The 16,470-nt window shown below is 45.6% G+C and overlaps 1 protein-coding gene across 7 annotated transcripts in view; it reads right to left on the minus strand.

The window, feature by feature from the left end:
• Positions 1 to 16,470, minus strand: part of COL6A3 (collagen type VI alpha 3 chain) — a 90,876-nt gene that overhangs the window by 59,424 nt on the left and 14,982 nt on the right. For 3 of the 7 annotated variants that reach the window (XM_027537998.1, XM_027537997.1, XM_027537999.1), the window contains exons 2-5: positions 13,879 to 13,996; positions 11,863 to 12,480; positions 6,341 to 6,943; positions 1,766 to 2,350 (exon numbers count right to left, since the gene is read on the minus strand). In XM_027537998.1, the coding sequence (XP_027393799.1) occupies positions 1,766 to 2,350; positions 6,341 to 6,943; positions 11,863 to 12,480; positions 13,879 to 13,966 (1,894 nt within the window). In that variant the 5' untranslated portion in view covers positions 13,967 to 13,996. The remainder of the gene's footprint in view (positions 1 to 1,765; positions 2,351 to 6,340; positions 6,944 to 11,862; positions 12,481 to 13,878; positions 13,997 to 16,470) is intronic. The other 4 variants (XM_027538002.1, XM_027538001.1, XM_027538000.1 and 1 more) reach the window with 3 other exon arrangements.

The following is a 16,470-nucleotide window of genomic DNA, read 5'->3' on the forward strand; positions in this document are numbered from 1 at the left end:
TTGAAACGGAGCGTTCCTTCTGCGGAAATGAAAGCTACAAGGGTGCTGTGTCTTTCAGCATCGGTCAGTTTACAGCCACAGACAGAGACAGGTTTACCTGGGCGAGACTGGGTCCCCCAGGGATTCCCCCTACACATCTACACAGAGATTTTCACTTACAGACAGATTAGAAGTGTTAGCTCACGTTAACCTGAGAACACGAGTTCCCTAAGGCTAAAAAAAAAAAAGGCAATAAAATTAGGTTGCTCTCATCTTGAAACATTCCTAGGAAGGTACATTTTTCATTCTCTACTGAGACTCCTCTACGGGGAGTCGTGGCCTTGCCAGGCAATAATCCAGCAAGTGCCCATGAAGATTCCTCCTGAGTGAGATCACGGGATGACTGAAACACATTAAAATGCAAAGAAACTCTTTGCTATGCTTGGCCGAGGCGGCCTTCATGAAGAATAAAAGTGAAAGTCGCTCAGTCATGTCCGACTCTTTGCGACCCCATGGATTATACAGTCCAGGGAATTCTCCTGACACTGGAGTGGGTAGCCTTTCCCTTCTCTGGGGGATCTTCCCAACCCAGGGATGAAACCTAGGTCTTCCACATTGCAGGCGGATTCTTTACCAACTGAGCTATCAAGGAGGCCTGAAGAATCAAAAGTATTTCTCAAATCAGAGTGTTTTCCCCAACACAAGCCACTGGAAAAAAAAAAATTATTTCCCATCTCTTCCCTGATGTTTCACTAAAATTGGAACCTAACAACTACTTTCAGCCTATTTGTTGCATCAAATTGAACTTCAGCTATGAAAGTGTAGATTAGAAGTTTTAAGGAAATGAGAGAGAGAGAGGGAGGGAGGCTTTTGGAAGACCAGAGTGCTTGATGAGTGAGCATGCGTTCATGCACCGTGGGTCATGCATCGAACATTCTTCCAGTGGTAAAGGTTGTGAGCCGGGGAAGCTTGTTTCCGTGATATCCATCTTCATTAAGGACGGTGAATTGCACTCATTCAATTTGTAAGCTCATAGATCACTATTGTGTCTTTAAAAATAACTGTTCACTGATAACCATAATAAAGGAGGGGTTTGGAGAACCACTTGCTTTTTATCTGCATACTCATCCCCTTACTGTGCTTCCCCATTGAAGGAATTCCTTCAAGAGAGGAAAGGGTGAATGCTCTACAACTGGTCAGCTTCAGACCATTTACAAGTGGACCATCTGCTTGGGAAGGGAGGAGCCAGGCTACAGCTTGGTGGTTGGGAGACGGGGGGCTGGACCAGAGTCACCAGTGCAGACAGAACACTGGAACCTCATGAGGGGTCAGGACTGAGAAGTGAGCGCCTCGGCCAAAAGCTTTGGCCAAAGACAGATAGCCCCTGGTCCTACAGTTTAAGTGACACGTTCTTACTTTATGACAGTTTATGACACACAGTTGTAGCACAGGGCATTTTAAGTCCTGTCTTTGTCAAGTCAGGGTATGATGAAACTCAAAGTAGATCTAGTTGGTGACTTCAGTTTCCATCATTTAAGAGTCTGATCTTAGTCTAACACAAAATAAATTTGCTTATTCCCCAAAGGCTCTGCCTGGAGACAGCCCTATCACGCGCCTGACTCCCCACCCCCACCCCTTGCAGACCACCCTATCACGTGTGTGTCTCCGCCCTATCACGTGCCTGTCTCCACCCTATCACGTGTCTGACTCCCCACCCCCACCCTACAGACCGCCCTATCACATGTGTGTCTCCCCGGATCGCGTGTCTGGTTCCCCAGCCTCGTACCTTCAGTGGTTCCAGTGAGGGTCCTGAGAGGCCCGAGCAAGCCGGGCAGCACGCCCTGCAAAGGGGCGGGTCGGAACTCGGTGGCAGTGAACACCAGGGAGGAATCGAAAGCGATCTCTTCCAGTTCAGCCTGGTCAGCCACCTTGTTCCCGACGGCGAAGGCCAGGATGCCGCTCCTCTTCAGCTCCTGGGCGGGCTGGCTGACCGCATCTAGGGACTTACCGCCTGTAACCAGCACCAGAAGCTTAGGGACCCCCTCGGCAGCCCGGTAGCCGGCCGCCTCCGTGAACAGGTTGTTCCGAACAAAATCCAGAGCGGAGCCCGTGTACAAGGCTGAGCCATCCAAAGCCTTCATTTTCCGCACGGCGTTTATGACCTCCCTCTTGCTGGGGTAGGTATTGAAATAAAACTCTGGCCTCACTGTGTCTGCATACTGAGCCACTGCCACCTGGATAAGATCCTGTCTGATCTCCAGCCTCTGGATGACCTTGGCAATGAAGTCGCGGATTGCATTGAAGTTGGTCAGTCCCAGTTTGGAAGAGCCATCCACCAGGAAAACTATGTCCCTCTTGTTGACTTCAATGACTGTAGGTAGCAACGTGACAAGGTAAGTGGAATGGCCTGGCCCATCACGTTCAATATGACCCTCTACATAGCTAATTCCACCCAAGGGGAGCTCCAGTTGTTCTTGCCAATGTCAAGTCCGTGGGAGCCCCTGAGGGATTTATCCTAACTCACACATGAGTAACAGCCGTGTCCTTCCCAACTGCTGGCAGGTGGGGTTCCCCAACCCCCCTACCTTCTCTTAGTATGCTTTACAAAACAATCGTTCAAAAATCAGTGTAGTTTTATTCACCACGTATTTAGTATGTTGTCACTAAAAAAGGCAGAAAGCTCTTTTCTGCCAGAAATCCATTGCTGGGGCTTTAGAGGCGAGGATGAAGCCATGGCTCAAATAATTAAAGAAGTGATCCTTTTCTGCTCAGAGGGCCTTGTGTTTCACAACCTTGACTTCATAAACACCTATCATCAAGTACAAAACTCGAAGAGCACCAACACCCTAGTCCCTTCTTTTCTCTGGTCTGTGCCTTGATGTTTGCAGTCAAGGAGAAAAACACTTAATTATTCAGCATCATAATCAATGTCAAAAGGAAATAAGTGTCAAAACTAGCAAGTGGCCCAGAAGTATTTTTATTTAAGAGACCTGTGTTGTGAAGTTCCCACATTACGTGTTAAGGTTAGGATAACTCAAAGACAAATCACAAAGCAAAAATGCTTCAACAAGATCACTGCCTCAAAGTGACTATGAACTTGTGTCCACCTGTTGTATCAGCTCTCAGGCAACTTGCCTGAATCTCGGGAACCAAGGCTCGTATCAGACCTCAGCACCTGATCCAGAAACCGGAGCAGGCTTCTGAGACTTGTAAGATGGTAAATGGTGCCCGCAGAGGCAGGTGTGTCTGCAGCTTCCTGTATGATTATCTGAACGTGAGGAGGCCTCCTTGCTCCATGCAGTCAGGTGGATGGTGTGTAACATCCTAGTTTACTTAACGTTTGACTGCATTGCCATTATCGGTCCAGAGTCTCTTCTTTAAAAGAAACATGTAAAGTACCATATACACAAAGCACCCAGGGATAGGCACGTGAGGACCACCGCTTTGGCATTAAGTTGTGGTGTCAGCAGTGTATCCCGAGTCCTCCAACTCTCCGTGGAGGCTGCAGACACGTGAAGCCACATCCCCTGCCTCCTTCCTCTCCCTCTCTCCACAGGTACATAAAAGCCACATTTCAGCTGTGCAGGTAACCATGTGTGTGCCTGTAGACACACGCAGACATTAAGCACACCTGAACACACGCACTGTCACACATGCCCCGTCTATACTGTAGGTGCAGGTGCTGAAACCATAAATGCAGAGCTTCCTGTCCTCACTGAGATGTATGAACATGTGAACAGATGCAGAGAAAGGCAGATGTCTTCATCTGCCAGTCACCGGGCTGACTATATCCCATCTCCTCCCCTCCCCCCTGCTCCAGGAAGGGACTTCCTCTTTCTGCTGTGAGAGTCAGGGCCCCAGCAGCTCTGTCTCCCCTCTTTCACAAGGTTCTGCTGGGGCTTGTGCACAACCCCCTTGTCGAGGTGACCCTGAAGGTCCTGTAGCCAGTCGGCTGTAGCCCTCAGCTCCCTGTTGACTGACATCCAGCAGGACGTCAAGTCCCCTTCTGCCCTCACAAGCCAGGACTGGAAGTGGTCATCTCTCTCTTGCTCCTAAGCAACGTCGCCTCAAATGTCCAGTCCCTGCAGCCCTTCCTTGCTGCCGTCTTCCTCTGCAACCACCTAGGGTGACTCAAGGCTACTCTTGGGCAACTCTTTGCAGTGACTCAGGGACCCCAACCTCCAATAAAGCAGATGCTCCTGTACCCTGAGCTTCACTGAGAAAACAGAAGCCCCTGGAAGACTCAGCCAAGCTGGTGATGCTCACCCCCTAAACCAAACGTTTCTCCAGGCGCCCAGGCATCAGGGAACTCCAGCCCACCTCCTCTCCACAGTTCTGGGTGGGGCCAGGCTCCCTCTCACTGCAGGACCGACCACCTCCCCTAGCACCTTATTCCCTCTGCTTCTTTTCTGCTCTGTCCTGCAGTTTCTCTGATCAGTCTTCCCTGGGCACTCTCCTACAGCTCTCTCCCTCCTTCTTTCCAAGACAGCCCCCTTTAATGTCCTCCTCTGGCATACTCTGGGAGTAGTTTTTTCATCTTTTGTGATCTGTCTCCCCATTTCACTGTAATGAACCAGCGGCCACATCAGTCTGGTCCACCAGCACTGGGGTCTCCAACGCTTGGCGTGGTGTCTGGCACATACCTGATCGCCAAGAATATTTGTAGAATGTTTACAAATGAATTGCAGAGACTAAAGATGTTTTTGTAAGTGTGGAGTGAGAGTTAGCTAAGGAAAGCTGGGATGAGGGCCTGGATTGCCATGGATAAGAACGAACCTGAAACTTCTCCTGGAAGTGGTCATCTCTCTCTTGCTCCTAAGCAACGTCGCCTTGAATGTCCAGTCCCCGCAGCCCTTCCTTGCTGCTGTCTTCCTCTGCAACCATCTAGGGTGACTCAAGGCTACTCTTGGGCAACTTTGGGCAAACTTTCATCCTTTGTCATCAGTTCAAAAAACTGGAACCCAGAGAGGCTGTGTGGCCTGCCCAGGATCACGCGGCTGGGTAACGTAAGACCCAGTACCAAAGGTCCAGTCTGCTGCAGTGGCACTTCCTGAGCATTTACAAAACCTATGGAAGTTGTTCATTTGTTTCCAAAAGCATGCCAGCCGAGGGAAAACCCTTAACATACTGTATTTCAGTCAGACAGGTGTCTGGAAATATCAAGAGAATTTTCAGGATGTAATTTTGCACCAAATCTTAATTTACCCCACCCAACAATATGCCTAATACCACTGGCAATACAGTCTCTGAGACAGGTGAGGTTACCAGTGGAGGGAGCTGGTGCACCTGAGTCCGTCAGACTTTTACCTGCCACTGCATCAAGAGCCACTGGGTTCTTACTTAAATTTTGAAATATACCTCCCCCCTCCCACATTTGTGAAATGTATTTTGTTACGTGACTCCAATCGGACATTTTTGCCAAAGGCCCGCCATCTCAGTGTAGAATCTCTCCATCAACAGAATTCCTCTTCAGTTCAACAAGAGGAGGGGAAAAAAAGTTCCATAAAGACCCCCAAGTGAGAGCTTTGTTATTTCTTACTTCCAGAAGTGCCACTGCTGCTACCCGTCACTAAAGTGACTCTGGGGAGACAGTTCTCAGAAGCCAGCACAGTCTAACAGTCTGACTTTCAGCGCTCAACCCTGTTATCCTGCAGTAACTTTCTCATAATCGCAATGATCCACTGAGATCCATTTTTCAGACGAGTGCAATAGAGTAGATCACTCCTGCGTGTGTGTGCTCAGTCTCGCAGTCATATTTGACACTTTGCAACCTCATGAACTGTAGCCCGCCAGGCTCCTCTGTCCATGGAATTCTCCATGGAATTCTTGTTTCATTTAAATAAACAAGACTACTGGAGAGGGTTGTCATTTCCTCCTCCCAGGGATCTTTCCTACCCAGGGATTGAACCTGTCTTTCCCCTGTTTCCTGCACTGGACAGATGGATTCTTTACCACTGAGCCACCTGGGAAGCTCTTGATAAGTAGATGGTATAACGATGTCGCCACGGGGTCACAAAGAGTTGGACACAACTGAGCGACTGAAATGAATGAATGAATGAATGATGGTGTTGAATAACCTCAAAGTAACAGGTTTGTTGAATTAGCCATGAAAGCACACTTTCTTGACAACTCGTGTTCCACCAAGAGCTTTCCATGCACTCACAGATCTTTGGGGGTTTTCTGGAACACGGCAACCATCCCAGACACCACATCCAAGAGCTAGCTCATCTAGGAAGGACTGGACCATAGGTACTTACAGGTTCTCCCGAGGTGAATCATTCTGCAAGGCACCAGCCTGACTCCTACAGAACCACACACAGAACACCCACTACCACACAGATGGTGAGAAAAGCATACGTACCTTGGGTGACAATGGTTGGCGGTTGCAAGACAATGTGCCTTTGGGCCACGCCAACAATGTACGGCAGTAATTGTTCCTGGACGTCCCCAAGGCTACGGAATTCCGGGACAGTAAACACCAGGTTGTCATTGGTAGCTATGTGCTGAAGCTCTGCCTTGGAGGCGGCCTGGGCTCCGAGGCCAAACGAGAAAACGCTAGCCTGCTTCAGTGCTACGACCCCGTCTCGGATCTCATCACTAGAAGGCCCAGCACTTATGAGGACCAGCACCTGGGGAACCCCTTCCTCTGCTCGGCTGCCCCCTGCCCGGGTGAAGTGATTCTCCACCACAAAATCCAGGGCAAGGCCAACATTGGCCAGCTCTCCACCAATGAACCCCAGGGCCTTCACTGCATCCAGAACCTGAGCCTTGGTGGAGTAGCTGTTCAAGGAGAACATGGTTCTGGGCTCATCGCTATACTGCACCACCCCCACTCGGATCTGCTGAGTTCCAATTGACAGTCTCTCAAGGAGATTTACAAGGAAGTCGAGAATGACTGCGAAATTGACACTTCCGGTGTTGTTTGATCCATCAATAAGGAAAATAATGTCAGCAGAGTCTTGTGCTTTAAAAGAGAGAAATGCAAAAAATGTGAAAGCATTAGAACAAGTGGTCACATGCATCGTTCGGTGTTCTGACATGTTTCTTGAGAAACCAATAAGAAACACGAAATATGGACAAACAAACACATGTTGATTAAGGAACGTGAAATTCTCTTTTAGTTCTGCATTCTGAATGGATAAGAGGCAGCTTCTTAACAGAAATGATGGTGTTCAGTAGGGGCATTTATTTAATAGCAAAGTTTCCTCTGCACCATCTTTGTAGTTAAATTTCAAAAGATCATGTTTACTTTTCTGGGAGAAGTCTTGGGTATATTCTGAAATTTTCTACTGAATTTGGAGGGAACCATAGATGCACAGAACTGTGTCTTACCTGACCTACAGGAGAAAATAAAGGACTACAGTAACAAAGGTCGAAAGATGATTTTGAATTTCAGGACATTTCTGTTATAATCCTCAAATGATCACAAGAATTTTCTATGTCCAAATAAATCCACAGCACAAAACAGAATCTCAGATTTAGGCTTCGGTGACTCATTGTCCCAGTATGTTAAATACTTGATTCCTCGAGCAACCATTGTTTATGCTTTGCTTTTCTTTAGAAACCAAAATGGCTATGAATCTTCCACTTTGGAAATATGAAAAGAACTACATCCCCAGTTTTTATTCAAAAATATTCGATACGTTTGGGTTAATTTTTTTCTCAAATAATGTTTTCATTGTGTAAAACTCAAATGCAGACCTGGGGTTGGGATGAATGTTTTCTTCATTGATTTTTGCCTTTGCCTCTATATTCAATCACAAAATGCAGAACAATGTTAAGCAGAGTGATATGAAACCAGTCATGACATAATTATCCAACCTTATTTTTATGACATCCTAGACCTAGCATAGACCAAGTGCCTGACAGGACCATGCGTATCTAGGCAACCCAGAGTTAGAATTAGCTCTGGGCTTGGACAAATGGACATAAAAAGGCTGACCAAGACCTCTTTTCTCCTCACGATGGCAAACATGAAACGTCCATTCTGTGACTGAGAATGGGGGTTTCACAGAAGCACTGAGCAAGGAATTGCAATCAATAAACTACCAACCTGGGTGGAATATTTCAAAGCCTCAGCTGGAACGTTTAAATCAGCCTGATTTAAACCATAGGAAAAGCAAAATTATTGTAGCAAGTGTTTTTTTAATAACTTAAGTGTGTGTTAGGAATAGGCAGAGATTTTATGTAAGCATAGACAGTATTTATAGTTTGGATTTTAAGAAGCTATATTTGGAATATAATTGTATTATATGTAAACTCATTCATTCTGATATTTGTAATGACTGAACATTTTATATGTAAAATTAATTCTTCCTGGTACTAGCAAAATTCCTTTTATTTCCAAATGGAAACAAAATGCAACTCTTGTCTCATGAGATGTTCTTGTCCAAGCTTTCTGCTTGGGTAAACTGAACCAGGAATGGCTGGAATTAGGATTACTGGAATGAGAACTGGTCTTTTTCTCTGCTTACAGGCATAAAACCCCTAACAACAATTTTGCAGAGGAATTCCTTGCATAGGGAAAGATACTAGTGTGGAAATATCTTGTAAGATCGTATAAGATACTAACTTAGCCTTTGCTAAGAATTCCAGAGCATTTTACTCTTTGGTGGAACCACAAGGTTCCCGAGGGACCTTTGGGAGGATGTGGCTCCAGCAGTGTGAATTACACTGCAGACTATAGTGATGGCTCACTTTGTCCCAGGAGTTCCAGGCTCCACAAACCATACCACAAAATTCCTCAACACTGCCCGGACCTAAGCCAATAACCCTGAGGGACAAAGGAAGATTTACCCCTTAATTACCAAAGCAAGACCTTTTCAGGAAGGACTAACTCTGAGCCTAAGATCAGTAGAAGAAAAATGACCCCTAAATTGCAGGATGACTCATTCCTTATTAATACTTCCTTTTTGATTGCAGTTCACAGTAGAATAAATAAGATAAACAAACACTGAGGGAAAACCCTTGAGCGTTGTCTTCTAAAAAGCTGAACAGCAGCAGGTCATAGAAAAATGTTGGATAATTTGTCATCACTGAAAAAACAACGTTGTTCTCTTACGCACGTGATGGGACACACACAGGGCATGCTGTTATCCAGGAGAGCCGAAGCCTCAGACAGACACGCGTTCACGGGTTCTTGTGTACAGCAGGGCACACCAGGGACCAACATTAACTCTAAGAGGAGTCAGATCTCTCTAACACTTAACATATGAAACTGTCTGGTTTTCTGCTTTTAAGGCTCATGTATTAGTATCACACCCTCAGTGGCATTTTCTATGGAAAGGTTTCGAAACATCCATGGAAAAATTGAAGGTGCTTTCAACATTGTTGGAAACACTTCTCCTGAGCACACGGGTGTGGACACAATGCCTTCTTTAGCTAGTGGGATGCTCCTTTTTTCAAGAAAAAATATAAAAGATCATATTTGTAGTTCCTATGCAAACACAAAATCGCAGATAGGTTTTGCTAGTTTTCTAAATCTTTGTTTTGTAAAGAAAAGAAAATTCGTCCTCACTGAATGTAGGTCACCTTTTTAGCTTTTGTTATAGTATAAGCTTTTATATCTTTGTCCATTTATAGAAGAGATTTTTAAAAGCACAACTTTCAGGGCTTGCTTGAGTAGAGTTCATTAAGAACAGTGATGATCATATGTATGTTGGTGGGGGAAAGTTACCTAGTGAATAGAAAATGGAAAGGAATGGCCCTAACGTATTAGCTATCTCCCTAATGGCTTCCTGACTACCTTTTCCAAAAACGTTAAGAAAGGAATTTTTTTTTCTGCTGTGGAACACGCAGTGGAACATGATACAAGAGAAATTGCAGAGTGAAGTTAATTAGAAAGACAATATAAATGGATTAATATTCCACCCTGGAGCTGCTAGTGGCTTGGGCACTAGAAGACAGAGATGCTTTCTTGGCATAAAAACAAAGGTTTTGTCATCTGTGTGGAAAGAGACTATGTTGATATCAAGGCTTATTTTGCATGAATGTGGTAATCTAATTGTTTATCCATTTATATAATGGTTAAACGTAAAGGCAAACTCATCCATCCATTATCCTGAATTGGCCAAAACATCAATAAAGAGAAGATGTTCCATTTCGCTCCTAATCCTCTTCATTGATTTTGACATGGATGAGTTGAATTCAGAAATGCAGTGATTAGTGAATTACTGATGCTGAGGACATTGTAGCGAATGCAGAAGGTCATTAGACTTGCCATCTTGTAATCTCCTTGTAACCTGCAGTGTTTGGTTTGGGGTGCTCGCGGAGTCCCACCTCCTTTCCCTATAATCTGGCAGAATTGACACGAGTGTCACGACGCAGAGGTGAGACACATCATTTGAAGTAGGGAATGATCTTCAGGTTTAATGCAAATTATCCAGACTGTCCCTCACTCCTGTCTTAGAAGTAGACCCACTGGTAGCGCCATGAGTCCTTCCACCCCTGTCAAAGCTGACATCACAGGTAACCCCTGGGGAAACCATCTTATGCACAACTTCTGGGACAAAATTAGCTCAGCTTACTCCACACTCCCAAACACCACTGTGTCTCCCGCTTTGTCATCTCTTATTGAAATGACTGATGCCAGCTCAAGCTGAGCTCTCCCAGCTTCTTCCCTTTCCACTTCAATATCTTAGCTACACAACCCCTTTCTTCTCCTTTCCCTTCATCCTGGGGGATGCACATCTCTCCTTCTGGAGCTCATCTCAGTTAAGGGGCCCTTGGTTGCAGCCTAACTTTCTGCCCATTCTCCTAGAATTCCCTCCACCCTGCCTGTTGCTGATGAGGAAACCTAGCCCTGGGTATTGGTCAAAATTGCAGTGTTGCAACATGTGTGAAATTTACGTGGAATTCCTTCCCTATGAGTCACTGGCAAGAAAGCTAATGCAGGTGACTGGTTAAGTAACTTGCCAGACAGTTAGTTCTCTGCATGTCACTGGACATGAACACACATCCAAAGTCCTTGCATCATCAGGACACTGACAAGAACCACTGGAATCAGAAGCATCTCTGTGGGTACAACGATGGTGTCAGTGAGGAGGAGAAGTGAGAAAACCCCATCCAGAGCCAACACATAAGTGACTTCAGCTCCTGGACTCAATTCCTACAAAATAGATTGGGACCGGATCATCTCTAAGGCTTCCAAGAGCCGACTCACTGGAAAAGACCCTGATGCTGGGAAAGATTGAGGGCAGGAGGCAAAGGGGACAACAGAGGATGAGATGGTTGGATGGCATCACCGACTCAATGGACATGAATTTGAGCAAACACCAGGAGATAATGAAGGACAGGAAAGCCTGGCATGCTGCAGTCCACGGGGTCGCAGAGAGTCAGACACAACTGAGCAACTAAACAACAAATCTCTAAGGCTTCTCACAATTCTGAGTCCATCAAGTCTTTGAAATAAATTCTGTAGCGTCAAAGAGAGGAGCTCTGTGTGTTGCTTCACTGGACCCAGAAGTGGATGCCCGCTTCCCCTCTCCCTTGAGCTGTTTCAGACCCTGAGCTTTCTTTAAAGGAAATGGACTCTTTCCCAGGAACAAATGGAGGGACTTTTGTCAAAGTCCTGCCCAGCCACGCTGAGGCTTTTTGTCCAAGAAGCACTGCCTGTGGGGTCATAATATCAGGATGTGTATTTTTTGGAGTTGGAATATTAATTGTTTCAAAGGCAAAACTCATCTTGGAGGGAGTAAATGCTCTATTTTGGAAGGGGACGACAGAGAATACTCAAACCTTTGTTTTTAGGCCTGTGAACAGGCATCTCTTCCCTAATCCACCCCACCGCCTTTTAGCAAGAGGATTGCCTTAATGCCAGCGGTTGCCAAGCTTATCTCCAGAAGAAGAGCGAGGCAGGCAGCAGGTTGGTGGCGTTGCCATTACCTGTGATGTCTCTGGGGATCTCTGTGCCTCCAGCCCTTTCTGGAGCCATGGATGAACGCACACAGGCCACTAAGTTTCCTACTATGTCATGAAGTGAGGTATAATTCTCTAGGTTGAAAACATGCATATTGAGCGGTTCACTTGCTATTTCTTTTAAGGCTGCTTCATCTGCATCCTCAACTCCAATTGCAAACACGTTAACATCAGCAGACTTAAGTTCCGCTGAGGGCAGAGCAAGGCCGTCCTCCGAGTGTCCATGGGTTAACACTACGATAACCTGAGGGACTCCGTCACTGGCCCGGCTTCCGGCAGCCTCAGTGAGGTGGTTCTGCATTACGTATGCTAATCCTTTTCCAGTCTGATTGCTGCCCCCAATATAAGACATGTTGGAAACATGGGAGAGGACTTCTTGTTTAGAACGATACGTATTGAACAGGAACTCGGTATGTGGGTTGCCGTTGAACTGGACCAGAGCAAAACGGAAATCATTGTCTCCCACTGCTAAAGATTCTATAACATCATATAGAAACTCTCGAACAAGTTGGAAATGTTCCTTGCCAATGCTCCAAGAGGAATCCACTAGAAATATTATATCGGCAGCGGCACCATTTTTGACATCTTTAAAAGAAGACATTGGTTTAGATGTTTCTCCTGTTCAAGAAATGACCTCCCATCAGTGCAAAGCCTTCCTCAGCTCACTCAGTTTCTACGGTGCTGTGACTGAATAATTTACGCCTCACGTGTGAGGCAGGTGGGGACACTGACTTACCTGAGACACAGGGACCTGGACACATGGACTCAGCAGCTGCTGGTGCCGTCACTGGCCCAAGTTCCATATACGATGACTGCCACACATGAACCAGTGTGGGGACAAACATTCCCTGGGGTGTCCTTTACCTCTAGATGATTCTTTGTGGCAGTTTGAACCCCAAGACCCACCTGATCAGACAGGAAGGATATCCTACTCCAGATAACCAAACATCACCTTAGAAGTTCATTCTTCAGTCTGGGGCCTTGGCAAAATGGAATACTGAAACATACTACTTTTTACCTGAACTAGTCTCCCATGCTTTGGGTAATTTGCAAGAAAAGTAAATGTCATGAATACATCTTAAGTGAAGAAGTCTTGTCTCAGAGCCATCTAAGCCCTCTGAGATGTTGAACAGTATTCACCCCTTTCAAAGATGAATCCAGGTCTCTCAAAAGTAGGAGCAGGAGGCTCCAGGTTCCAGGCTGTGAGTGGCTAGGGAGTGCCCTCCTGTCCTGGGCCAGGCTGGCTAGGCATGGCAGACTCCTGGACTCTACTTACCTGGGGCTGACCTGATGCCCCAACCCATGTTCCCCTGGCATTGGGGGTGGTCCTCACCTCCCTGCTAAGAACTACCAGATCTGGAGGAAGAACCCCATCAAGACAAGGAGAGGGACCCAAGTCAAACCTTCCAAGCTTATAATAAATACACCATTCCTCATTTTTCCAAAACTCTGCAAGTTCTTAATAAGATTAGGTAGGATCTATTTTTACACAGTTTCAGGAAACTGATTTTTTAAAGATTTTATGATTCTAAATAAAAAATGTTTTTCTGTGTCCAGAATGAGAGAGACAGACTAGTATTTATCTTCATATTTTTTTTCAGAGAATTTAATTTTCACTCTAATCACTGTCTTCTCCAGGATTTATGTGCTGGGACACTAACCAGTGCCAGAAATGTGGAAAAGCTCTTCCGATGGTAAAATATTTTCAATACAAACTTTCTGCTCACACCCAATGTAAAAACAAACCACTTGCAACCCACCGCCAAGACAGCAAACCCAAGTTTCAGTTAAAAAAAGTCTCTCTCTCACACTTGGATAAAGAGGAGATGAGAAAGTCTGTAAAATAAATGAACACCCTGTAATCAATGGCTTGGCTCTGTCTTCAAGCCTATCTAAGCTGTCTCTCCAGCTCACGATGTCTGAGATCTAAAACAGAGAACACTGTCCCTCTTAATAAAATGAAGAGGTGATTCTGGATCTTACCTGGCTGTTGTTGACCACGAGTAAAGGAGAAGCCTGAGAAAAAGAGGCAAAGAATGGCCACTAAGGGCAAATGCCGATGCTTCCTCATTTTGATTGTGTCTAAGCGCCACGTGAGAACCTACGAGAGAAAGCGGGAGATGAGAGCCATCAGGTTTTGACTGTCCAGTTACTGACGAGTGAATCAAGGATTTATCCCTTGGATGGAAAATAGTTTCAGCTAAACAGAGACACGGAGTCTCTGAATCTAGTGACTGTAGGACTTTGGCCATAGCTAAAAAACTCTGCAGTTCAACCTTTTTTCTCTCAAGTTAAGGCAGGTAACCATAGCATCTCATGAAGCATGTGGCAGAATGACAAAGGGTGCGGAGGAAGGGCACCCAGAGGCACAAAGGGGAGGTCGGTGATGCCCAGCCTGTCAGTCACATCTACAGGAATCCCACCGGGAAGCTCCACTTCATGGAGAGAATGGGCTTTGTTCGAATCCCACTGTGCGCAAAAACACAACCACAGCAGCTGGGACCGTTTCGAATCTTGCCTTTATTCTCCGTTACTATTTACCACTTTTCCTCCAATAAAAACCTGCTGTGTGCCCAGTTCTAGTCGCAGAGTGGAGCATGTCCAGAGGTACTGAATTAGCAAGACTGAAGCCGATCCTGAGGGCTGACAGCCTTGTAGCGTAGTCTTCCTGCAAACTTGCCATCCAGCCAGCCAGGCTCATGTCTGGATGGGCCCAGTAGCCTGTGACACCCTCCCTTTTCCCTTCAAGCAAACACCACCTTCTTCCCACCCCACACCTGACTGCACCCCCACCCACAAGACACCTTCAAGTCAGCTTCATCACCCTCCAGTCTCCAGTGAGCTCAGCTTGAGGGGCTAAGCTTTTCCTTACAGCCCTCCAAAGAACAGGCCTAGGTCTTCTCCACTTAGGTGCCCTTGCAAGACGTCACCTCTTTTCTCTTCCCCTTGATCCAAGGCTCTGGTTTCCCCTGACTCTTTCTTAGGTCATGGATAGCTGACCTGTGCAGTCTCACAGGAACCCATGCTTGGTGTAATGGTTTGGTGTTGCTTAAAAGTCTTAATAACTTCAGGGCAAAGACCCTTCATGTTCACTTTGCACCAAGCCCACAGATTCCGAAGCTGGTTCTTGCTGCATCTGTGCATGTGAGTCAATGACTCTTCTTACCCCTACCCAGTCTTGTCAGGGGTTCCATGGTCAGAGGCTTGGGTAGTGGCATTAGAGCAGAGGGGTGTGCCAATCAAAATTATTGGTTATGTTTTTTTTTCATTCTTCCAAGTAGATATGTTCAAACTGCAAACAAATACCAACCAAACCAAAACTCTTATAAAGGAGTTGGGGATGGACAGGTGCACATGGCTATGCTCAAAATGAACAACCAACAGGGACCCACTGCACAGCACAGAGAACCCTGCCCAAGGCCACGAAGCAGCCTGGAGGGGAGAGGAGGAGCCTGGGACAGTGTCTTCAACACATGATGCTGGGAAAACTGTACATCCACATGCAACAACAACAAACAAGGAAGCTGGATCCTTACTTCACACCACTTACAAAGAACTAACTCAAAGTGGATTAAAAATCTAAATGTAAGACCTGAGACTATTAAACTTTTAGAAGAAAATATAGGAGAAAAATCTTCATACAATTGAATTTGGTAATGATTTTCTCCATATGATACCACAAGCACAGACAGCAAGAGCAAGGACGGACAAATGGTTCTATATTGTTGTTTAGTCACCAAATCATGACTGGCTCTTTGCAGCCCCTGGACTGTAGCCCACCAGGCTCCTCTGCCCATGGGATTTCCCAGGCAAGAGTACTGGGAACAAGGGTTGCCATTTCCTTCTCCAGGGGACCTTCCTGACGCAGGGATCAAACCCACATCTCCTACACTGCAGGTGATTCTTAACCACTGAGCCACCAGGAAAGCCCAAATGAGAGAAGACCAAATGGTACTATATCAAACTTTAAAACTTTTACACAGCAAAGGAAACAATCAACAGAGTGAATAGGCAACCTACAGAATGGGAGAAGATGTTTGCAAACCATATAACTGATAAGGGGTTCACATCAAGAATACATAAAGAGCACCCACAACTTTATAATGATAACAACAAACTCTGATTTAAAAATAAAGGACTTGAATAGACATTTCTCCAAAGAAGACATACAAATGGCCAATGAGAATGTGAAAAAATACTCAGCATCAGAGAAATGAAAATCAAAACCACAGTGAGATATTATCTCACACCCATTGCAGTGGCCACTATAAAAAGGATAGTAAACAAGTGTTGATGAGAATATAGAAGTACTGGAACTCTTAGGCACCGTCAGTGTGAATGCAAAATGTTGCAGCCACTACAGAAAATTATATGGAGGTTCCTCAAAAAGTTAAAAGTACAGTTACCATATAACCCGTAACTCCTACTTCTGTACCCAGAATGTGTATCCAAAATAACTGAAAATAAGATTTTGAAGAGATATGTTCACACCCAAGTTTAACGCAGCGTTATTTACAATAGCCAGCAGATGGAAACAGCTATGTGTGCGTACTCAGTCATGTTTGACTCTTTGAG

This window comes from Bos indicus x Bos taurus, chromosome 3 (genome assembly GCF_003369695.1).
Source record: "Bos indicus x Bos taurus breed Angus x Brahman F1 hybrid chromosome 3, Bos_hybrid_MaternalHap_v2.0, whole genome shotgun sequence".
Taxonomy (NCBI): domain Eukaryota; kingdom Metazoa; phylum Chordata; class Mammalia; order Artiodactyla; family Bovidae; genus Bos; species Bos indicus x Bos taurus.